This window comes from Rhinolophus sinicus, linkage group LG05 (genome assembly GCF_036562045.2).
Source record: "Rhinolophus sinicus isolate RSC01 linkage group LG05, ASM3656204v1, whole genome shotgun sequence".
NCBI lineage: Eukaryota > Metazoa > Chordata > Mammalia > Chiroptera > Rhinolophidae > Rhinolophus > Rhinolophus sinicus.
The window spans coordinates 138,517,219-138,542,508 of record NC_133755.1 but is presented as its reverse complement, the minus strand read 5'-3'; the positions used below and the strand labels follow the sequence as shown (position 1 = coordinate 138,542,508).

At 36.6% G+C, this 25,290-nt stretch overlaps 1 protein-coding gene across 3 annotated transcripts in view; it reads left to right on the top strand.

The window, feature by feature from the left end:
- The window catches only part of SESN1 (sestrin 1), a 102,072-nt gene that overhangs the window by 68,167 nt on the left and 8,615 nt on the right, over window positions 1-25,290 (top strand). Inside the window, exons 1-5 of one of the 3 annotated variants that reach the window (XM_019734983.2) lie at window positions 12,151-12,674; window positions 20,221-20,286; window positions 21,063-21,263; window positions 21,914-22,096; window positions 23,845-24,087. In XM_019734983.2, the coding sequence (XP_019590542.1) occupies window positions 12,573-12,674; window positions 20,221-20,286; window positions 21,063-21,263; window positions 21,914-22,096; window positions 23,845-24,087 (795 nt within the window). In that variant the 5' untranslated portion in view covers window positions 12,151-12,572. Of the gene's footprint in view, window positions 1-12,150; window positions 12,675-20,014; window positions 20,083-20,220; window positions 20,287-21,062; window positions 21,264-21,913; window positions 22,097-23,844; window positions 24,088-25,290 lie in introns of those variants that run through there. The other 2 variants (XM_074333377.1, XM_019734982.2) reach the window with 2 other exon arrangements.

Here is a 25,290-nt window from a genome sequence, read left to right as displayed (position 1 = left end):
TTCCTTAAGGCTTCTAGGATTATATACCCTTATGGTAAATGGCTCCTGCTACTGTGCTCTTCAAGTTCTTCTGCTTTTTAGAACTTTTCTGACTCTTCCCTTGTGAGTAAATGGTTAACTATCATTCTTTCTCTGTTGTCAATTTAAATGGTAGTCCCTAATCCCTTTTAAATTACTGTGGGCTTAGAAACTAGATAAACAAGCTTCCCATAATTTTATACAAAGTAAAAGTAAATTGTCTCTAATAGAGGTAGGCCAAAGGTTTTCCTCTGAGGACAGAACATACACTTTGGTATATAAAGTCTGTGGCATCTATTTTATGCCTTTTTTTTTGCTGACCTGTTCTAGATTCTGTTCATGAGATTGTCAAAAAAAGTCAATTGAGGTATAATGAGATATTACAATACCAACAGTCTATAATCAGCTATTTGGCTATTCGATTTTCAAATGTGGGAGAAAACATTTCAAAGTGTGTGTGCGTGTGTGTGTGTGTGTGTGTGTGTTCGTTCGCGCGCGCATGCATTTGTGTGTGTACCTAATCATTGAATTGAATCCAACTATATAAATCACTCTGAATTCTGCGTTTCATTTTTGAGTAGGCAATACCATATTTAGCCTCAAAGTCACTTTAAGTCTATTAAAGTGACTTTAATGATTGTTTGCCAGTTTGTCATCATTTATGTTTTCATTTTATCCTTTTACATAAAATCTTACCTTTTGTTTATGCTAAAAGATCATTTTACTCTTTAACTTTTTGTTGTTGTTGTTAGATTCAAACCTATTGTTTCTCTTTAGTGTTCTACGTACAAAGCCTATAATATAATGAAAATGTATTTTTAAGTACTTGTGTGTGATGTGCCGGTAGTTATAATTTCAAAGCAAGATTCACCTATTTTCACTCCCCAAATCCTTGCCTATACTCAGGATGTACTCTCAACATAGTCCCAAATGGACATATAAATACTCTGAGGTTGTACTTTAAAACTGTTAATACAACATAGGCACATACACACATAATATTTAGAACTTTATCAAAAACATAGTGGGTGGAATTTTGGAGATTAAGAGAGTATTAGCATGGTAAACTGCCAAGTAGTAGAAGTTAGTCCCCATTCAGCGTGATAAAATTTACAAAATTCTGTGCAGAAGATGAAATTTTAGAACACCTTTGAAAGAAGTTATGATACTGTATCCTTAGAGAAACTGTGAGGGAAGAATGTTTTCAAGAGTCAGGGAGTAATGTATAAAGGTTCAGAGAGGGAACAGCAGTAGATAAATGGAATAAAAGAAATTGGGATAGGATTGACAAATATAAGGTTGTCAGTAGCCAGGGAGAAGGGATATTGAAAGATGCTATGGAACATTTTTAATTTGGCAGGAGGCTCAGTGGGGAGCCAGTCCAAACTGGCTAGAGAGAGATGGTGTTCTAATGATTTGGGTGGTCACAGAGGGTGGGGGGAGTAGTCAGTGGTACAGAAGAGATTGCAGGGAAAATAGTCCAGAGTTAGATAGGAAGGGATGAAGAAAAGAGTTCCTAGCCCCTTGGCCTTCTTCCTTGTGGACACACAATCACTGGAATATTAACAGTAGGAAGGAAGCTAGAGCATTATTAGGTGGGATGGTATCCCATAACGTAATGATACAGCAGAAAGAACATGGTTTTGGAGTCAGATAGGCTTGAGCTCTAACTTTTGCTCAGGCCCCTGCTTGCTGTGTGAAGTTAAGTATTTAACCTCTCTGTCTCATAGTTTCCCATTTCTAAAGTAAAAATAGTATTTACATAAAGAGTTATTTTGAGGGTTAAACGAATTAAATATATATGTCAACTGCATTAGAAGAGTGCCTGCTACATACTAACCACTATATGTTTAGCTATTCTATTAATAATATCAAATCTGAAACCATGAAGTGTAGTATCTACTCCCAGAATTGAATGTTAGACCAAAATCTGAGTTATTGATTTTAAACCTCTCCGTCACTGGCCCTCAGTCACCTAACCACTGCAATAGCAATCAGATGTTCCGCATAACAGACTCCTGCTCTCCAAGTGCTTTGTACCTCTTTGCCTTTGCAGTTTTAAGGCAGTTCTCAGTCCACGTAACCTTTAAGAGCAAAAAGACTGCCATGGGTGGATCACTATAGGAAAGTAGAAGAAGAAAGAGGGGGACGAAAAGGAAGGAGATGTGGATATTGTTCTCAAAGAAAACAGACTAGGAAGAAAAAAATGCCTGGCTCATAATAGATGCTTAATTAATACTGGTTGAATGAATGTTGAATAAATAGGTTTAATATATCCATACATCATGAGGTTCATGAATTTAACAGAAACATATACAATCAATCCGGGGTGTATAGATATATAAGTGTAAAGTAATTGATGAAACTTTCAGTAAGAGTTGGGTGGATACTGTTCTAAAATACTAAGGTTTAAGAGCCCAAGGTCAACCTGGGCTTGGCATACAGCACCTCTTTCCTAAATGATGTACTGAAACTACCATTTGTCTTGATTCACCATAGTTTAGTTATCAGTGCAAATTGAGGACCGAGGAAAAGGATGAAGTAAGGATAACACCAATAAATAAAACTTAAAGCTGGTCTCCAAACATTATTTGATTCCCCCCCCCCACCTTCCTAGGGGTGTATAGAATACAATGAAATATTACGGGCACATATACATATATACATTTTTGACAGCACCCTACAGTTTTAGTAGCAAACCTATGTTTTATAGTATATGGTGAGTTCAGGAGATAATTGATGATATGACAAGTCAAGCCGATCTACTTAAAATAATTATTTTTCAGGGAACCAAAACTAGCAAATGGTTTAAGTAGTACTTAGAAAAAACAAAAGGTGGTTCTTGAAAATTTTTACAGAAAATATTGGAAACTGCCTTAGAATACTTTATGAATTTGGCAAGCCAAAAACAAAAGAAGGAAACGATTAACTTGTTTCACAATGTTTTTGTATCTCTGTTGCAAGTAATACTTTGTCAATTTGAGCAAATATAGAGATTTGCACTAAACATTACAGTGATGGAATTTCTAACTCTTTGAAAATCCTTTCTAAATTCTCAGCAAATTTTCTTCTCTCAAAGAAGATATGTATTGAGTGATAAAAATAAAGAGGAAAAATGACATAGAATGGCACAATGCAATTTGTTCAGTTTGCTTATTTTGAAGGTTGTATTTATATGTGGTTGTTTTCACTCATATTTTATATTTTTTTATTTAGACTGTAGCATTTCTTTTTGGATTCCCCCTCCTTCCATGAATTTGAGAAATTGAGTATTAGGGAATTTAAAAAGAGAAGAATCTTTTCTTATAGATATTCCTACTCTTATCCTTTATCCACAAACAAAAAAGAAAATTTCCCACTAAATTCTCTATTTTGTTACAAATACAGTTATATCTTAAAGGTAACTTTAGTGTATACAATATCTGACACAGTAAGGATGAAAACAAAATTATCACTACATTATTAAAATCTGATACATTTTGTTAAGGGTTGGTGAAAAGATTTTATCTGTGTTAGCTTTAACCCAGGACAGTATATCCTGTTTCATAACTTTTGCTCTGCTGACACTATATAATTAAAAAAAAAAAAAAATTGAATGAAGGTTGGACTTCATTGGTATCTGAAGCTGTTGAGTCCTTACCTGTTTGTCTGCGTTCTGATTGGCTGAAAGCTGTTGCTAAGCTTGTGTTTTTGTTCTTAGGGAAAGTTAAAAGTTGAGTGTGACCTATTTGAACGGCATCCTGCTGCTTTGACTCTGCTTTGATCTTTCTCCTGATCCACATACGTTTTTCTTATGTCTTTTTCAGCTTAGATATTTTTAAAAACACCAATTTGTAAAGTTAGCATGCAATATTTTAAGGTGTTAATTGTGTATTTGTAATGCACACATTAAAGCACTGTGGTTTAATTTTTAAAATCTCATTGAATACTTGAAAGTTGACTTTTCTGGCATAAAGCAAATTTTAATTGTAGAGAACAAATACATTATTTAAAAACTTGCCTATTACAAACACAAAAGAATACAGAAAGTACTTCACTGAAAAATTTATTAGGTCAACTTTTTGTGATCATATTGGCATGTATGACGCTGAAGGATTGACTTTACACCTGCTTTCTGGAGAAGAACTAGAAGGATTGATAACCCTTTCAGTTATAGACCAGATCCAGGACAGGCTAAGTGCAAGTGCTACTGGAAGGCAAGTTTGGTTTGTGATTCAGCAGACAGACCATCATGAACCCTTGGGATTCTAAGAGCGTTTTCTCTTTAAGGCTCTATTTGTCATTGATGGGAATGAGACTTTGAACTAGATTCCCCAGCACTCTGCTGAAGCCCACAGAAATCCTTGGAACATTCTCTGAACCTTAAAGCCTGATCCAAGCCTTGGGTGAACAACGTAGGGAGCTACAGACTAGCATGGTTCCTCCAAACCTACTGTGAGTTCTGATGCACAGATGAAGAGATGTGGCTTATACTGCGTTTTCCCCAAAATAAGACCTACCCCAAAAATAAGCCCCAGTTAAGATCTCAGCCAGACGGACGTATTTAGTACATTACGATGATGTTCCAAAAGAAGGTGACATGACTGTAATTGAATAAGTATAGATTGTTGTACATGAAAAAAAGAAGACAGCGCCTGAAAATAAGCCCTAATGGAGCAAAAATTAATATAAGACCTGGTCTTATTTTCAGGGAAACATTGTATACTCATATATAAAACAGTAATATTCAAATGTCTTACTGCATTTTTTGTCAAACAATATCACCAGAATCCTGATATATACAATATCTGAAACGGCATTTTATTAATAATTATGCCTTTAAGTCCAAATAAATAAGTTAACTTTCTTATTGAAGTCAATTAGTGAGAACAATGAGGTTATTTTATGTGTTAAACAAATGCAAAGTTAAGGGGTTATGGATTATGGTTGTAGTAGTATTTCTAACTTTTCCGTGTATGCGTAATACCAACGAAAGCTGGATGCACACAGCAAAGTACCCACATGCTGTGACAGTCCACTCACTACTATAGTTTTACTCCAGCAGAGGCAGACAGGCATGACTTTTTTAAAAGCCTAGAATACACTAACTATACCCTCCTAATCAGTGACACGTTTACAAGAATGTCCAAACATGTGCTCACAGAGGTGGTGGAAGAAGCTACATTTCAGTCCAGTAATTGAATTACTAGTGGCAACAAATTATTCTTTTGGTGGTTTCCAATGTATTTATATTGATATACATGTGTAGGTTACCTTGAAAAAGAAAGCTCACATCTAATATTTCATAGTATCTCTAAACTACTTGTAAGGAATGGCTCCTAAGAAATACAATTTGAAAACCACTGGTAATGTCCAAAGAAGCCTGGTGCAGGAAGAGGCCAGGTTCTGGTTTGCTTAGAGCATTTTAACTCTTGATAAAATCAGGAATTATGTTAATAGAGTAGAACTTTAGAGCTGAAATGAAGTTTGAGAGATCATGAAGTTTTGTTGCCCTTCATTTTAAATTTGAGGCGACTAAAGCTAGAAGGGCTGTTAAGAGATTTCCAGACTGGGTTTTGGGGGTTTGTTGTTATTTTGCAGAATTGGGCAATAAACCAAATGACTTCCCATTTAATGCTCCCTAGCAGAGCCCCAGGCTGTCTGCCGATCTATATGACTTGTGTGAGAGGTTTAAGTGGAAGTAAAATCAATGCCCAATCTCAAATTAAGGTAGTTTTGCTTGTTCATAGGATTTAAGGAGTTAAATAACTAACACTCAGTAAATATTTATAAATAATGAGTGATTGAATGTTAAGTGGTTATATAATATTAAGATTTCTGTTAATTGGCAAAATAATAACACTGGCATCCGTTCATAAACCTATGCCAAAATATATTTTTCAAATTAGAGTTGTAACACATAAAGGAAGAATACCACCTTCTCCAATTGGTGATATCTGAATAAAACCCATTTAAGTATTTCTCAATTATTTGCCCAAAATTAGGAAAATCAAAGTTTCTATAAATGAAATGATTTGAATTCTGTTCAAACTTCAGCGCATGTAAAAAACATTATAGCAGTGTCATTATCTCTTTTCGTGAGTATATTTAGTTGAACCAAAAGATAGTGATAAGCAAAAACAGACATCTTGACTATTAGAACTACAGTGCCCTGAATGCACCCACACCCTTTGGGCAAAGGAGAAAATGGCCCACAGAGGTGTAGTGAGGATTTGGAAGGTAGAAGAATAGATGGGAAAGCTCAGTGAATGGCATTTTATTTCTAAGATACTTAGTGCCATGCAAGTAGTCTCTAATGTGGCCTTGTACTTTGTGACCAAGATAAGGATCTACAACTTAATACTCCCTTGGAAAACGAGATCTCAGACGGAGGCAAAGAAAGAAGGCGATTTAAAGGCTTAAAGGACTTACAGCTAAAGCTGATCACCAAGGAACCGAGTGGGGGTTCTTTGAGCTGTGTGAGAAATGCACATATTGTAGAACTCGATTCACTGCTTGGTAGTTATAATCATGGGGATGGGACATAAATAAGGTCAGGGGAGCTGTTCTAAACAAAAAGTAACTTGCTTAGAAGATTTTAGAACATTGTCATTAGAATTTTGTTTCTTTGAATCAAAACACTTAAAATTCAGACATCATAAAGCTAATGGCTCATTAATATGCATTTAGCCTAAACATTTTAGGCTAAATTCATGGGTAAATTCAATTTTATGAAGGAGCTAGATACTGGACTGTCCAGTTCCATCAAGTCTGTGGACTCAGGATAAGCTATAGATTCTAAGTTTGGTTTTAATCTATTTTAAAAAGATGATTTTCTAATAGTATGCCAGATTAATATGTTCCTTGGACTTAAAATTATAGGCTGTATATTAAAACCAGTTCTTTCTTGTGCCCACTAACAGAAGAACTTTGAGACGTTAGAAAATATTTTCACATATGTTTTAAGGTACAGATAAAATCCAGTCCCTTGAAAACCGTTTTAAAAATTATACAATGTAATATATATATATATATATATATATATATATATATATATATGCACAGTCTGAGAAATAGTATTTACTTGAATATGACATATATTTAGTATCTTCAGTTACCCTTTTTTTGTTTGTTTGTATCATTTCCTTTTTCTCTTTTAAAACCTTCAGTAGTAGTTCCTAAGAACATACGGGATAAAGTCCTAACTCTCAGTTTCCCACTACTCTTACCTTTTTCCTTACCCTCATCCCATTAAACCTATTCCTTCTTTATTAACTCAACAATGATGCCATAAAGTAATTAGCCTTTAAAAGTTGTACTATTTCTGAACGAATTTGCTCACTTAATTTTGATATCTCAATAGACACTTTTCTGTCATTTCACCTTAGCTAGGCCTGAGCTATGTTTACAGCCATACTGGGTTACAAAATATTTATGAATCTTGTCAAACAATGGTGTGCACACAGGCAGAGTCTGACTTGTAAGTACCAGCCTGACTTAACAAGTGAGACATGTATACCATGGCCCAAACCTATATAGCTGTTACACATCTTGGTAGTGCAAGAGAGCAGGCATAGAAAAATCAAAGGAGCTTGGGAGAGTATCTGTGGGTTCTCGAGAAGATGGGGAAAGACAAAAATAGAATTTGCTTAGCAGAACTGAACCCAAGGATAAGCTGATTCCCAAGTGACCACCAAATCCTTGAAAAATATTTGTCTAGATGGCTCAAATCTTTTATAAACTAAATATTGAACTTAAAATACATTATTAAGCTTTCGATTGAATTAGGCTTCTTTTTTCTAATGGACACATCTCTGTGGAGTTCATTCATTCAGTACATACTTCAAGCTGTTTGGTGTGCTGGCACGAGGGCATTGGAAATACAGTACTGAACAAAAAAGACAAACGTTCTAATTTTATGGAGCTTAAATTCTATTGGGATAGAGTAAATAAATAAATTAGTATGAGATATCAGTCTTCATACAATAAATAGTGTGAGTTAAGTTCTAATCCCAGGCTGCATTTTACTATTATTATAACCTTGGAAAAGTTACCCATACTTTATGAATTTCTGTTTTATACATATGTAAAACAGAAATAAATATATCTGCCTTATAGGTGTAAAGTGCTTAGTGTCTGACATGTAGGAGTTGATAAGTTACTAGTCTCATCATCATTAGCCTGGAAAACCTGACCACGATTGAACACACATTCTTTGGGGGAAAGTGATTTCCTCATTTAAAACCACCCACACTGTTTGGAATACTGCTTACTTACAAATATGAGTGATGGATGGTCTATGTTTCTGAAAGCCTATGTGGAGATGTTAAACTGCATTTCTGAAAGAAGAAACCTTATGTTAACATACTAAATCTTAAAAGTTCTCAACTCAAGAAAAAAATTGTAACTATGTATGGTCACAGATGTTAACTAGACTTATTATGTGATCATTTCACAATATATAAATATCAAATCATGTTATATATCTGAAAGTAACATAATGTTGTTTGGCAATTATACCTCAAGTAAAAATAAATAAAAGAAGAAACCCTAAAGGAGAGAGAGAGTAAGGATTTGTTAACACTCTTGTTCCTTTATAAGTATTATAATTCTAAAAATTAAATTGAAGAAGTGAAAAAAGTAGAGGACAAATAAGAACAATGTAAAATTAAAGTTCAGTGCTAAAAAGATCTCAATGTACCCAAAACATGATGTTGAAAGGAAAAAAATGCTTAGCAGACAAGCTATATATACAAAAACAGGAAGATACCGGCTAGAGGAGAAACATCTTGACAAAATTAGTAAGCAGAAGTAATCTTATAAACCAGCTCTCATTCTAAATAAAATGTTTTAAATGACAATAAGGCATTTTCCAAGAATGATTAAATCACAAAAATGTAACAAATCTCACTCCCACTCTTGAAGGAATTCTTTGCTTTAATGGCTGAAACAATTGCCATGTATGTTTTCTAACCAATTATTAAATATGATCTCTATTGTGACTAATTGATCTAAAATCTATAGTACTTTAATATAATTTCTTTGGGTACTAAGAGCATTCAAGGTTTAATATGTGGTCCATGAAAGTGTAACTATGCCTTTTGGCCTGATTAGTATTCTTCCTACTAAAATATCTATTCTTTTGCATGAATTGACTATATTTTTAAAAATCTAATGAATTTAGGGAAGCTGCTTGGTCAGGAGAGCAGATAATTTGAGATTTATCTCCTACATTTCAAAAACAAGAAAATGAGGCATGATTTCTTTTCTCAAGAAACGTACTGTGTTGCAGAGATAAAAATCCACCTTCATCCCTACACTTTGCCTCATTCCCATTGTTTTTCAGATAACCCTCTTGCCTTGACAAAATTGCTGCAACACCCTTCCTAATTCATCTCCCTGCCTCCAGCTTTGCCCTTCCCAATATATTTTTCTAAACCCTAGCTGAAATGCAGATCTGATGTCATTGTACTCTTTAAAACTTTGGGTGACTCCATAGTACTCTTAGAAATGAAATTTATATTCTTTAATGAATCTTCAACAAGGTCCCTCCTTACTGTTTATCTTTTACCTGAACTCCATACCTTTTGCTCCAGACCCAATGAACTTTATTCTGCTTCCCTAATGGACCACTCTCTTTCTTTCCCCCTGCCACTGAGCTTTTGCACATGTTGGTTTTGTTGCTTAGAACTAACTGTCTCTACTCTCCCCCAAACCCGCTCCTCCAGTATTGTTGCAAAAGCCTCTCTTCCAATCCCCAAGCCCCAGCTCAGATGTCTCTTCCTTCAGGAAGCCTGTCTTGAAGTCTGGCCTCTCTAATGCTTCATATTTCTCTGCTCACATCAAGTCATTTGACACCACTTTGCTTTTGCATAGGTGGATCAGCTTATTCTTGAGTTGAGACTATTACTGCTAAAGACAGATGCAGAAACCTCATGTTGATACAGCTAAGTTTACCAAAACATTTTTAGAGGAAAGGAAATATTTCAGAATTAACATTACTTCTTATATTAGATATCAGGATTATTTCTAGAAGAAATAAAATGTTGAACTGTTTAAATAGCAGGCTTTATAAAATAGCTGCTGGCTTATATAGATAACGTGTGGTATCAAAAGCATAGTTCTTTCCAATTACTATTCTGTATTCAGGATGTTCATCTTTTCAGTAGATGTTTATTTTGCGCCTATCATGTGCCTAGCATTGGGGGTTCGTTAGAAGCAACTTCAGGACATTTAGCCTGCTCAAGAAGTGACATCTTTGGAAAATACACATGTTTTATTGAATGATTTGGAACAAAACATTCCTAGAAGTGAAATCTACCCAGCGATATTTTGAGGTCAATACATTTGTTGGAATTCTTGGTTACCGTAGATTTATTTGGAGGCAACCTTTTTAACGTTGGAGAATAGAATGCTAATTCACAGTACTGCCCTATGGGAAAGAGCAGTGATTAGCATTCTTTGAAGAACTTAAGTTAGTCTTTATACAGACCATAAAGGAATCTTGACGTTTAATGGCTTGAAGGTCCTCAATAAACCACTGAATTAGAATATAAGTTAAAAATATTTTTTTTCTTTTTATGTAAGGTAGCATTGTAACAAATAAGCTGAAACTTTCTTAAAAAAAAAAAAAAAGGATCCTAATTGGAGCTTCCCATGCAATTTTAGTATATGCTTCTTCAGTAAATATTTATCAAGCACTAAGTATCAAACACTACTATATGTATACAGTGTGCACTTTTAATTTGCATTTAATTATTTCAGACCATTTTTTGGTTAGCTAAATGCATGCTTTTCCCCCCTGTCTCCCATTAAAAAACTAGAAAGGTAAGCATTCTCCATTTTGCAAATGATATAATTTTAATGTTACAAACAGGGTTATGCCCTGCTAGGTTATGCCCTGACCTCACTATTTTCTTCCTTCTAGAAAATAAAATCACAGCTCAACTCTTCTAGAACGAGCCATCATTTTTCACATACTTCCTTCATTATCTAACTGGCTTTGTAGTCCACAACCCTATACATGAAGTCCATATGTTTCCATTACTCATCTAGAATCAGTTTATCTTGGACGGTATGTTGTATTGCTGCAAATTGGATGATTTACTGTGTTTATTTTTGCTGGTTTGTTTGTGGCTGAGTGGGCATTTGATTATATTGTTTGTTTTTGTGGCTGTGCTCAGAGGACGAGAGCTTGGAAGCCTCTATGGCCTTTTCTTCTATGTTATTAGCCCAAAATTGCTTTTCTTGACCAGTAAAAATATTTTGGTAGCTTGAGCAATATATAAAAGCAGTGTAGGAGAACATAAACATTTATCTTATTTATCTGGAGAGGATAAATAAAAAGTAACCATGTTAACCTGCTACTTTTAAAATGACAGCTTGAGCAAAAAGAGTAACTTTGTCTTGTCTGAGACATTGTAACCTCACTCCTAAGACTGAAACGTATTTTCATTTATGAATCCTGTATCTGTCAGTATTTATTGATTTAAACGCCACTTGTTTCCTTCTGTCAGAATGTTCCAACTTTTTTTTTTTAACCTGAGCATATAAGCGTTTGAAAACACAAGAGCAAACATGCAAAAAGAGATCTAAGGTAAGAGCTGATTTTTAAAAAGAAGATAATGGAGCCGTTCAAGGAAATAGTGTTGACACAGGATTTGAGAGATTTGCATTCCGGATCCAACAATGTCAGTTATTTGTGCTGCTTTATAACCTATGTTTCTCAAGTTCCTCATCAGATTTCAAAGAAAAATTCTTTCTTTAGAACCCAAGGCGCTTGTGAAGGAACATTAGAAAACCAGTAAATCCTTCGAATATATTTGAAAAAAGAAAATTCAGAGATATTACCAAAGCTTATCTGTGTAGGAGAGTGATATTTATAGCTGTTACATAGCTTAGCAAAAATAATTTTACATTGAATATAGGCAGGCCCTGGTCCCGTACTTGTCCCTGCATTCTGTGGCCCAGTCGCCGTTGTTGGAAAGGAAGACGGGCAATTTCAATAGTTTATGTAAAAGAAACTCGATTCCTCCTGGTGGTGAGGGTCACCTTAGAGGTTGGCTTCCTTCTGGCTGTAGGTAAATGGACCCGAGCGGGTGAGGGAGGACAGGCTGCTGGTACCAGGGACAGGGGCACATTCGCCTTTAATTGAAGCCTGGAGGGCTCGCGCTGCACCTCCCAGCTCCAGTGCACGCTCACCTCCCAACCAACCTAGCCCGTTCCGGACCTAAGCATTAGCTCCTCGCCAGAGCTGGGCCCCTGGGAGGTTGCTTTTCGCCGGGTCCGCGTCAGAACCGCACGCCAACGCCCGCCCCTCCGCGCCAAGGGGGCGGGACTCCGTGGCACCGCGGACCCGCATTGGTGCGCGCGGCCGCCGGGACGGCGGAGTGACAGCGGGGGGCGGGGCGGGCCGTGCGGGTTGTTTGTTCGCCCCGCCCCGCGCCGCGCCGCCCCCGCCATCCGCACTGACTGAAGCGCTCGCTGCAGCCCAAAGACCGGCCGGCAGCCCCTCGCTCACCACCTCCGTTTTGCTGCGGCTACTTCTGCGCGACCGCAGCCATCTCCACACCGACATGCGCTTGGCCACCACCGCGAACGAGGCGTACAACGCCTCACTGGCCGTCTCGGAGCTGCTGGGCTGCAAGCAGTGCGGCGGGGGCCGCGGCCAGGACGAGGTACCCTGGCGGGCGAGGGGCCGGGAGGGCGGGCGGTACTCGGACGAGCTGACAAGACTGCACGGTGGTGGCGTCGCCTCCCCGCCTTCGCACCCTAATAGCTTCGGAGAACACTGCGCAGGGAGGGCGCCCCTGGAGCAACCGCCGACCGGCCGGCCACCCTGCTCGGCGGCGGGGGCGTCTCAGACTCAGGGGAAGGGGCGGCCCGTGAGAGGTGGGGAGACGTTTTCCACCGTGAGTCCCTGGGCAAAAAAATGCTGAGGCTGGAAGAGACAGCTGTCTCGGTCATTTAAATGGAAGTCTCCAAAACGTAAATAACGTTGTCTTCTATACAAGTCTCCACAAGTCAGAGACCGAACAAAGCTCTAGTCTCACGGTAGAGCAGCCTGTGGATTTTTTTTTCCCTCTCAGCGTCTTGTCTAACCAGATTACGCCGTGACCCCCACTCCCTTTGCTTCCTACTTAAAAAAGAAAAGGAAAAAAATATATACATTTGAGTCAGGTAAAAGGTGATCTTGCCTAGAATAGGTACGTCCTGCCAGGTCTATGACGTTATGCTCAGAATTTACTCTTGTTTATGAAACCATCCCTTTTGTGTCTGAACTGGCCTTCAGAAAATGCTATTTAATCGTAACATTTCACATTTTTCCTAAGTGGTTGCAAAAAGAGTACCATTTGAAAAATACTAATATAACTTTAAAATTTGAACCTTTGAAAGGCTTTAATTCAGAAGGTGACGAGGGACAAAATAGAGAAAGAGCCATTAAAATTTGAATTGAAATCAGAATGCTGTATGGCTTTAGTTCAAGAAATCTACCTACAAAGTAATTTCCCTGCCACCTTGGCCACTAGAATGACTCAGTTTTAGTATTTACATTATTTTAAATGGAGTCTACATTATGAGAATACTGCATAGATTCATATAAACTTAAATGAAGACACTTTCTCACGAAGGCTGTATAACAGCAAACACCTTTTCTAGATTTTAACATTCATGGATACATAATATGCTCCTCCTTTACAGTTAATACAACCTAAAAAAAAAAAAAAAAAAAGTGTTGCTTTGTAAACTTTACCAAAGAGAAAATTATGAAAGTGTTGAAATGGCATTTACAGTTTGTTTGCAGGCCATAACAGATCTTTTCTCATTTTGAGTAGAAGTGAGCCCAGATCGTCATATTTGAATAGATCTGTTATTTCTGTATTTGTGTGCAGAATGAATCCTGGTGGTTGCCCAGATCTAGAATCTCTAAATATAGCCTTGTAAACTGGAAGCTAAAGAGATACATTTTAGCTTGGGCATTGATTGCCCATGGGACTATGCCCATGGGACTGTGTTCAGGAAACCAGGAAGCTTTGTATAGTTGTATTTCATTTTTAACACCTCCAATAAGTGAGAAGATAAAGTAGGAAGTAGTGCTTTATGGGAAAACAATTCACTTAACAAAAGAACTAATTACACAACTGTTTCAAATAGCAAGCTTCCATAATGCTTTTAAATTAAACACTTTCCAAGAATGCAACTCTTGACTAAAGGACCTATGACCTAAGTGAGCCGTACAAATCCGGTACTTTGACGTTATTGAGTTTTTATTTTTCTAGACTATGAAGTTCATAGACGACCAGATACTAGAAAATGAGGTACCTGAACTTTCCGTATTTCTAAATTACCTAGTAGAGTTAATGACAATTTAAAAAGAAGCACTAGTACATTTTGTTATAGTAGGAGTATTTCTTTATAACACTTCTAGATTTCATTTCTATTTAAGATTTTTTAATGTCAAGAGGCTAATTCCCAGCTATGGCAATGATTGTCCTTAAGAAGGGGAGTGGGATGGGGACTTTAACTTTTACACAAAATATATTTGCCTTGTTGAAATGCTTCAAAAAACACGTAGTGCTTTTGTAATTTTTTTAAAAATCAAAATTAATATCAATTTTGCGGTTATTGGTATTAAAACATCTATACAATTTTAGGGCCGGCCCGGTGGCTCAGGTGGTTGGAGCGCAGTGCTCCTAACGCTGAGGTCACATGGGCCAGTGAGCTGCGCCCTCTACAGCTAAGATTGTGAACAACAGCTCTTCCCGGAGCTGGGCTGCCTTGAGCAGCTGGAGGTTGGCATGGGTTGGCATGTGCTGCCGTTGAGTGGCCGGCAGCCATCGTGAACGGCCGGCAACTGAGCTGCTGTGAACGTGCCTGGGGGCAGGGGAGCAAGGCTCATAATACCAGCATGGGCCAGGGAGCTGTGTCTTACACAACAGCCCGAGTGAAGTGGGGGGAGGCGGAAGAAGAGGGGGGGAATCCATACAATTTTAAAATATACCAAGTGCAGTGAGAAAAATAAAAGGATTCAAATGATCTGATCATTTTTACTTTTCAACTACTTTTGCAAGTGGGTAGATGCCAATAAGCCAACAAATGCTTTCATTTTGCATTCGTGACAAATTGTTCACTCTTTCATCTAAGGATATTCATATAGTTTCATAAGTGTATCTTTAACAAATTTTAAAAATCTGATTACAACAGTACTTTCAGTACACAAACACTGAATCATTCAGTGATGCATTACGTACGTAGTCTTTCTGTGGTACTGTGAACATTTGCTAAGAATTTTCATACTGTGAAAATTAGTGTGTATTATACACTGATACTATATCAGAAATTCATAGCAATGTTGTGATGGTGGAGACTGTTGCTATCTTTCAAAGATGCTGATGAAGAGGGTTGTTGAGAAGAGGACTGTTAATTCCCACATGAGATTTTGCAGCCACAAGTTCATAAAGAGCCAGTGACATTTGTGCTGTGATTAGCATCTACATCTGCTTTTCAGTAAGGTCACTTGCTGTTGGCAGTTCTGCTTCTTAGAATATGGATTGGCCAAAATTTGTTCAAAGTCTGCAATTCAGTTTCTTACAGATACAGATGAAGTCATCATTGCAGTAACCTTTAGGAGGTTATGAAATGCACTTAGTTTGGCCCAGGAGCACTCCATTAGAAGATCTGCAGTGCCTTTTTTTGAGCAGCATCTGCTAGGAGATAGGGTAGTAACTAATTTGTCATGTGATTAGGAAAAACAGTGTTTCAAAAGTGGTTTTCCAGAAAAATGGAAACTTTTAACCTTTTAGAAACCAAGAATAAATACTATTGTATAATAACAGGGGTATCTAAAAGAAACTTTAAGTTATCAAAAACTTTTAAAGAGGCGCAAAAGACACCAACTCTAGAACCAAGACTTCCTGGCTGTTTTCGAGGTAATTGTCACCTGTTTGCTTTTCCCAGCAGTTAGAATTTAATTTGTGTGCCATGGGAGGCCAGATGGAATCAGTGATCTGCTTCTTGCCAGTATCTGACTAGGATAAATTGGGATGCAATCTCAGGGCTCATCAAGAGCACCCCAGGTCAACCCTTTTCTTCTCTTGGGCTTGAAATCAAGTAGAAAAGATCATGTTATGTTCTTGTATCCTTCTCACATACCCAGTCTTTTAACTAAGAGAATAAAGCAAATCTTTTGGGTCCAGCTTCCAGATATAGAAGACTAAGTTGATGTGAGTTCTAGAATAGCACTAACTATATTTCCCGTTATATCTGTCTTGATTAACCCCTTCTGTTTGGGAAAGACTTGTTTTTTAAAAATCTGTCCTTCTCCTACCCCTCCCCCCTTCTTTTCTTTCACTTCCTTTGTTCCCCTGTTCCATTTCCCTTTCTGCTTTTAGGGAATGACACAAACGTCTCACAATCTCTTCAGCTTAGTAGGAAATTCACTCTGGTAGTCCAAGTGTGAGCTGGGTAAAATTCTATTTTACCTAGAATTACGCTTACGTAAAATAATGACATCGGATTATTGAATGTCAGAGACTCCTTTCCATTCCTCTCTTCATTTTTTCTATTCTTCTGTTTATTTTATACATTCAGCTTTCTTGCCAGACTGGTACCTCATCAAGAAATGAATGTGATTTTACACTAAGAGGTTATTAGCATAATGGGTCTGTAATCCATTTCCAAGAAAGTTTGGTTTTTCTTAAGATCCTGTTTTAGAATGCACTGTTTTTCACTTTAAAAGAATGTTTTTCTAAAGGAATTGGGGAGGAAGGATTTGGCCATTGACGGCTAGGAAGAGGGGACACAGAGATACCCATATGGCCACTAAATCTAGGTGTAGGGCTGGATTTACAAAAGACTTGACAATTACATAGGACCATTGGGAAAGACCCTTGCCATACTTATAAGAAAATACTCCATTTCTGAAACATTGATAGCAATTTTCTTAGAATTGTAAAACTGTTGTTTCTTAATAGTTTGATATATAAACTATATATTTGGTGTAAGAACATAACCAAAATAATATAATTCAACCTCTTTGTTTGAGGCCCATATGCTATCGATCTGGTCTCATTAAAATATACCACCTACATGCTGCTAATGTATTTGTAGGATAAAGTCCTAGAAATGGAATTGCTAAGTTACAAAGAGTGACATAACTATACATATTATGCACTTTGCTTGCCCCCTCCCCACATATTATGTTTTGGAGATCTTTTAAAGTGAATCAATATGGAACTGCTTCCTTCTTTGTAAAGACTGCATGCTTTTCTAGTGTATGGTTATACTACACTGTATTGAAACAGTCCCCTTGATGGCACTCGTAGGCCTACTGCACCTCATGAGTGTTTTCTTCTAGTACGGTAATGGTTTTTGTTTTTTTTTACACTTAACTCTATTTCCTGTGGAGTAAAATATGATTTAGTGCTCCAACTTCACTTTTTCCTTGTACTATTAGAACAATGTTACACAGGTGGCTGGTTCGCTCAGTGGGTCAGAGCGCAGTGCTCATAACACCCAGGTCACCAGTTCGATGCCCACATGGGCCAGTGAGCTGCGCCCTCCACAACTAGACTGAAAACAACGACTTGACTTGGAGCTGATGGGTCCTGGAGAAACACACTGTTCCCCAGTATTCCCCAATTAAAAGAAAAACAAAAAACAATGTTACAGTGATTATCCTTTCACATGTGATTTCACATGTATAACATATATAAGTTAACATTTAGGATGTAATTGTTAATTCAAAGGGTGTGTGTGTTTTGATTTGGTTAGTATTATATATTGCCCTCCCTAGAGGTTGTGGTAATTTATATTCCTATATTTCTATATCTTTTTTCCTCATACTTCAAAACACTCCCATCAGAAATGTATAAGCAATAAATGACATTTTCTCCCCCACAGCCTATTATCAAACTTTCTGATTTTAAGCAATCTTGTTTAAAAATGGTATCTCAGTGTAGTTAACTTGCAATTGTTTTATTGTGAGCATTGATCATTTTTCTAGCCATTTATATTTCCTTTTCTTTGTTAATTTTTCTATCCAGTTGTTGGGATTTTTCTTATTGATTTATAGGAGTCTTTATGTATTAAAGAAATTTAGCTCTTTGATATATGAATTGCAAATATATTTCCCAGTTTTATGTTTGCTTTTGACTTTGCATGTGTTTATTTTTCCCATGTGGAAGTCTATTTTTATGTCATCAAATCTGTCAATCTTATATTTTATGACTTCTGAGTTTTGTGGCATGCTTAGGCCTACTCCATTTCATAAGTGTTTTCTTCTAGTACTGTAATGGTTTTTGTTTTTGTTTCTTTACACTTAACTCTGATTTACTGTGGAGTAAAATATGATTTAGTGCTCCAACTTCACTTTTTTCTGAGTGGCTATCCAGTTGTCCCAAGATCATTTGTTGAATAATCTCCTCCATTTGAAATGCAACCTTTTTATATACTAAAGTCCCAAGTCACTTCTTAAAAAATGAATAATAAACCCTTGAAATGGATGTTTTCCTAACATGCATTTTGTTTAAATACAAGGGGTGCCAAAAAAATGTAGTTGTTTCCTTTCTTAAATTGTATATACTTTTTTTTTTGGCACCCTCTGTTTAATAATAAATGAAGAGTAAATATTGATTTTTAGCCTTAAAGTTTTGCCCAGTATATTTTGTTTGAACTGTCTACAATTGGGTCAGAAATTCAATAGTTAAAAAGGCTAATAGTCATCATTTTGTATAAATGGTTGCATTTGTGCCAAGGTGATATATTGAACAGTGAGAATGTGGGAGATTTTTTGCATTTATTACAGAATATTAAAATTGAAACACCTACGTGGCCAGACCAGTGAATTAACTGAGTGCCTCCTCTAATGAACTGTGGTTGTTAGAACATTATTGATTGGACATGGTTGTTAGAACATTGTTGTCTTCAGTATAAATGTGGAATAACCAGAAGAAGAAATCACTGACCTCCAATACAAGATTATTTGAATCATATATTATAGATTCAGTTGGCAAATATAGCCAACTTTGAATCTGAATCCTGAATTTTCCTGATAAATTTTGTCCTATCTGCTTAATTTTTCAAAATCCATTCTCAAAAGGTTTTCATTCGCTTGGACCAAATTTCTTGAATTGCTGCCACATGTCCTTCTCTGTCTACCTCTCCCCCCACCCCCCACTCCGGCTTTTTTTCTTTAAAAGGAAAGCATCTGGTTTATATCATGAAGGACTTTTGGAAGCAGTAGGGAGAGGGTGAAAATACTATTTGTATGTAATGTAATTTGTATCAAAGCAAAGGTTAATGGTTATTAAAATTCTAAGAAGCTTTTATTTGTATTCTGAGATACCATACTGATAGGACATGAGCCTCAAAAAAATAAGGGTGAATTATTTTGGTTGGTTTTGTTTCTATAAGCACACTGTATAGGGGGCAAGGGGAATGGAAGCCTTAACAATAGATTAAGTTTTTGTGAATCACACTACACTGGCACATAAGGTATAGAATTCTAGATTCCAGATACAGGACTCTAGATTCACTATGTCAAAGGCAGAAAACCATTTATTTTTCAGTTACTGGAGCTTATCTAAAATATAAGCAAGGTTGATGGCATCCTGTAAATAAAACTTAATTTAAGGCTCACAAACAAAATGAATTTCTCTAAAATTGTTTCACTCAACCACAGAGAAAACATGCCTGCAGTACTTTCTCTCTTGTGGATTTAAACAACTAGTTTTTATTTTTCATAATTTTTCTGTTCTTATTATGAAGTGCTATTATAGATGCAATAATAATTACCCTTCTTCCAGTTCAGGACATCTAGGTAGAGGTTACTGCTTTTTCATTTCCTGACAAGATGCACAAGAATTGACATTTTGGTTGCTTGGGTTTTGGATGTACAAACATATTGGTCTTATTTTGTATCACTGACAATCCACAGGGTTGGCTGCAATGTGCTGAACTTTCTGTTCTAGACTTTTTGCCAAGTACTTTATGCAAAACTCTGGTTTGAGTGAAACAGGTTTTATTGCTTTTAGTCAGAGTCGTATTATAAGCTGTTGTGAGCTATGGATGCAAACGGAGGAGTTGGTATGTATATATGGCCGTGAAAACAAACCAAAACAAGCCTGTCTCTGTTCAACTGGTTGTTTTTCCCTCTCATTCCTGTAGCCTCAGTTCATGTTGTTTACTGCTGGAGGCCTGAGATGGTGTAATTTTCTTTTCTAGGAACTTGGAATTAGAATTCCTCGACCACTAGGACATGGACCAAGCAGATTTATCCCAGAAAAGGAGGTATGTTGTTTGTGAAAGTACATAGTGAACTGTATGCTTTTAAGGAAAACCTTTCATGACCCACATCTTGGCATCTGAACAATTGTTAGTCAACATGTTTTACGCAGAGTTGGTCACAGTTAATCATCACACTTTGGCAGTGAATCTGGGATTAGAAAGCTGTTGTAGTCATGTTGATTTCTAGTATTTCATGTTGCTTTTCTAACACCCATATTTAATCAAGGAAAGGCAATACTTGTTTTTGACCAATGATGCTCCATCTGCTTATATTTAGATGTTGTTTAGGAGTGCCTGTAGCTAAGCTACTTGGTCTTGACCATCTCACAGGCTGATATCTGTCAGTGCTCAATTGGATGTTTAATTTTAAGTGTGTAAAAGCTCCTATGCTTTGTTTTCACAGGGATTTTCTTGCTGTTAGTCAATTTTAGTTCTCCTTAAATTGAGTGAGAGTAGGCATTGTTATAAGAAAGGCTTTAGTGTCTGTTTGCAAGCTCTGCAAGTTTGCTTCTTTACCTGGATTCTGGCCAGGTCTGCCAGCAACTTATTTGCCCTTTAATGCTGGGCCTTTGTTGTTTATCCCCCACTACATAATATGGGACTGCTTATTCTTCTTTCTGCTCCCAGTCGAGTTATGTCTGTAGAGGTATAACTTCTGTCTCCTCTTAAGCCAAATTTAATCTGCTTCTCGATGACCCTTAGACTGCAGTGCATGCATATTTTCTTTCTTTAATACTGATTTACAATTTATGTAACCATGGTTTTCCTCTTTTATACAGATTCTCCAAGTGGGGAGTGAAGACGCACAGATGCATGCTTTATTTTCAGATTCTTTTGCTGCTTTGGGTCGTTTGGATAACATTACATTAGTGATGGTTTTTCACCCACAATATTTAGAAAGTTTCTTAAAAACTCAACACTATCTACTGCAAATGGATGGGCCGTTACCCCTGCATTATCGGCACTACATTGGAATAATGGTTTGTAAACATTCAGTGAAAAATTCTTTCTGCTTTATTAATGTTTTTAAGAGATGATTAAGGCTTTAAACATAGGGATAAATACTTATTCTCTGACTTCCAGTTGGATTCCTATTAGGTAGTATCTGTTTTTCCTCTTTCTTAATAAGTATGCTCTCAAGTATAGCAGAAAAAGAAACATGTATTTATAAACTGTTGAGAACCATTTTCTATGAAATAAGAGAATAAAGTAGAACACAATGTCTACTTCACTATTATAAATAGATCACATTGACTTCAGTGGTGCTACTCCTGTCAATTCGTAACTAATGTTCCATTCTTTTATGGTTGGCACCTTAATTAAAATTTCTTTTTAATCTGAGTTCTGAAAGTTGGTATATAAATAAAATTGCTAATGTTCAAATACTTTTATCAGGTATGTTGTTTGTTCTTAGAATATTTCTGTCTTAGAATATTTCTGAGGTGCTTTCTGCAGTGTATGAATTTTTAAACTATATGAAAACTTCATTTCTGTAGTTTAGGAAAATTTGAAAACACACCAATCAAAAACTTAAGTAGTAGATGTTTTGCACATTGTGAGGAAAAAGGATTTGTAGTTGTTCAAGATTTTAATATTTTTAGTTGGAATAATCTTTTTGTTTTCTCTTAAGGCTGCAGCAAGACATCAGTGCTCCTACTTAGTGAACCTCCATGTAAATGATTTCCTTCACGTTGGTGGGGACCCCAAGTGGCTTAATGGTTTAGAGAATGCTCCACGGAAACTACAAAATTTAGGAGAACTTAACAAAGTGTTAGCCCATAGACCTTGGCTTATTACCAAAGAACACATTGAGGTAAGTAGGGAAATAATGTATCTTGGGGGTCATTTAAAAACATTTTTTTAATGTACTTCTTTTAGAGTAGTTTTAGGTTTACAGAAAAATGGCATAGCTAGTACAGAGTTCCCATATTCTACGCCACAACCTCCTGTACCCCCTCACGTACACGCCCAGGTTCTCCAATTATTAACATCTAGCATTATTAGTATAGTGTATTTTCTGCAATTGATTAATCAGTATTGATATATTGCTTTTAACTAATGTCTATAGTTTTTATTAGGGTCAACTCATTGTGTTGTATAGTTTTGTGGGTTTTGACAAATGCATAATGTCCTGTATCATATAGAATAGTTTCACTGCTCTAAAAAATCCCATGCTCCCCGTGTTACCCTGTTCATTGCTGTCCTCTTACTCCTAAACTCCTGCAACTACTGATCTTTTTACTGTCTCTGTAGTTGTGCCTTTTCCAGAATGTCATGTAGTTGGAATCATACAGTATATATAGCCTTTTCAGATTGGCTTCTTTTACTTACCGGTATGTATTTAAGGCTCTTCCAGGGCCTTTTCATGGCTTGTTAGCTCATTTATTTTTATTGCTGAAAAACAGCCAATAGTCCAATGGATGTACCACCATTTGTCTATCTTAGTTACTTCCATTTTTTGGGCAATTATAAATAAAGCTGCTACAAACATTCCCTGTGCAGGCTTTGTGGTGGACAGAAGTTTTCAAATCAGTTGGGTAAATAGTTGGGAGTGTGATTGCTGGATTGTATGGTAGGTCTATATTCAGCTTTGTAAGAAACTGTAAAACTGTCTCCAAAGTGGCTGCACCAGTTTGCATGCCCACCAGCAGTTAGTGAGCTTTCCTGTTGCTCCACATCCTTGCCAGCATTTGGTGTTTTGGATTTTAGCCATTCTGATAGGTGTGAATTGGTATCTGGTAGTATATCTGTTAAGAATACCATCTAAACTAGTTCCTTCTGGTTCTATTTATTACTAAATATAATAGAATAAAAGTAGATTATCATTCCCTAAAAGTATCTACCGTGCAGTAGAAATCCTTGACAATACATATTTTTGGTCTTGTCTATTTTATAGAATATTTTAGATACTGTTACATAATCAAAGCATCTTATCAAGAAGATACAAAATTTGAATACGATTAATGCAATGTCTATTATGTTTTCTAGTAATGAAAAATTACATAAGATTATAAAATAATGAAGAAGGGACACGATTGTAAGACTAAAGAACTATAGACTTTACCTTGGGCATAATGACATAATTTTTAAAATAAATATAATTTGATATAGGAATATTCAGTCAAGATCAAACAAATATCTTGAAAATTCCCTGAGGAAGCCTGATAATAAAGAAAAACACAGGCGTATTTTATACAGTATCTTCCACTTTAAACACAAATTACATTTGGTTTGAATCTTTGAACTAACAATATAGTTAATCTGTTCATAATCCAGTATCTGAAGTACAGCAACTGCTTTTAATGCAAAATGCATTCTATTTTTAAATCAGGATTTCAGAAAATCAAAATAATGAGTATGTCATTATCAGATTATGTTAAACTCTATTTGTGGATACATGTTGATAAAAATTAGCAAATTCTGGGTTCTACATGTCTCAAATTGTAATTTTACACAAGGTTTTATATAATGACCAATCCTGTTTTTCAAAAGATTAAATACCAAGATAAACTTTTACTACCATACCCCACTATAACAATGTTCTCATTTGTTTTTCCTAAGGGACTTTTAAAAGCGGAAGAGCACAGTTGGTCCCTTGCAGAACTGGTACATGCTGTTGTTCTACTCACACACTATCATTCTCTTGCCTCGTTCACATTTGGCTGTGGAATCAGTCCAGAAATTCACTGTGATGGTGGCCACACCTTCAGGCCTCCTTCTGTCAATAACTACTGCATCTGTGACATTACGAATGGCAACCACAGTGTGGATGAAATGCAGGTCAACTCCGCAGGAAATGTTCCGGTAAGTATCTATTATTTGTGACAAGACTGTCATAAGACTAATCACAGTAATTGCTGTTACATTATTTTTTCATTTGGCTTCTTAGGAAATCCACACTGTTAAGTCCAGAGCAATAGTAGGTCCTTAGATCTATTCATTCAGCAAGTATTTATTGACGGCCTCCAAATGCCCAGCACTAGTCTAGTGCTAAGGGACATACAAAATTATTAGACCCTCTAGGAGGTTATAGGATTAGGCGCCACCAGCATGTGCCCCATCAGAGCCGGCTGGTGTTTGGCTGCTGCAGCGAGTGGAGGGAGGCTGACTATAGCACTAAGTGGTGGTGGTGACTTCCATCACATCTTCTTCCCTTTTGCACAAAAGAAACAGGCTGGCTTCTTACTTGTTCATCTTTTACAAGATTTAATGAGCCTTCATCTGGAAATTTCTCCTTTTAAAATTCTTTTTCATGTTTAACTTCTTACAGATATAAAAGCAAATGTAAATAATATTAAAATGATTTCACCTCTGTTCTTTCTTTCCTCTCACTTTTATATTTTCTCAGATTGGAACGAGTTGAATTTTCTATAAGCAAATTTTAGATCCTGTATACAATGAGTCAAAATTCCCTCTGCATTCTTTTGCTGTACTTGAAAGAGCAAGGGTTTATTTTATGTTTCCAAAGAGAAATCACAGAAACAGCATCACAGTCTTCTGAATACTTTGCAGATTTTCTCAGTTGTATTATTCCTTTGAAACCGATTTGGACGAGTGGAATGCCTTTAACTCATGTGTTTGACTGGGCAAGTTATCTAACTCTCTGGGCCTCTGTTCTTTCATGTCGAAATGAAGATCAAACACAAGGTTATTGTGAGGCTTAAATGAAATGTCTCTAAAGAGGTTAAAGGCCTAGCACAGCCCTTGGTATTTATCAGGTGCTAAACAAGAGGTAGCATTTACTTATGGTGAGCGCAGCACCATGCTGGGCTGACAAGGCCCAAGACCATCAGTTTCACCCTTTTCTGAGCTACCTGGATTCATGTTACAGTCCTACTTATGGCCATTGATTATTTATCAAAGCTTAGAAGTTATGAGATGGTCTAAGGGAGAGAATATGAGTTGCTAGATGCTTGTATTATTGCCCTTCCCTGCCTTTGATTTAGTACAAGGCTAAAGAAAAAGTATTTATTGTTTTTAGTTATCCGTCTGTCAAATAAGATAATA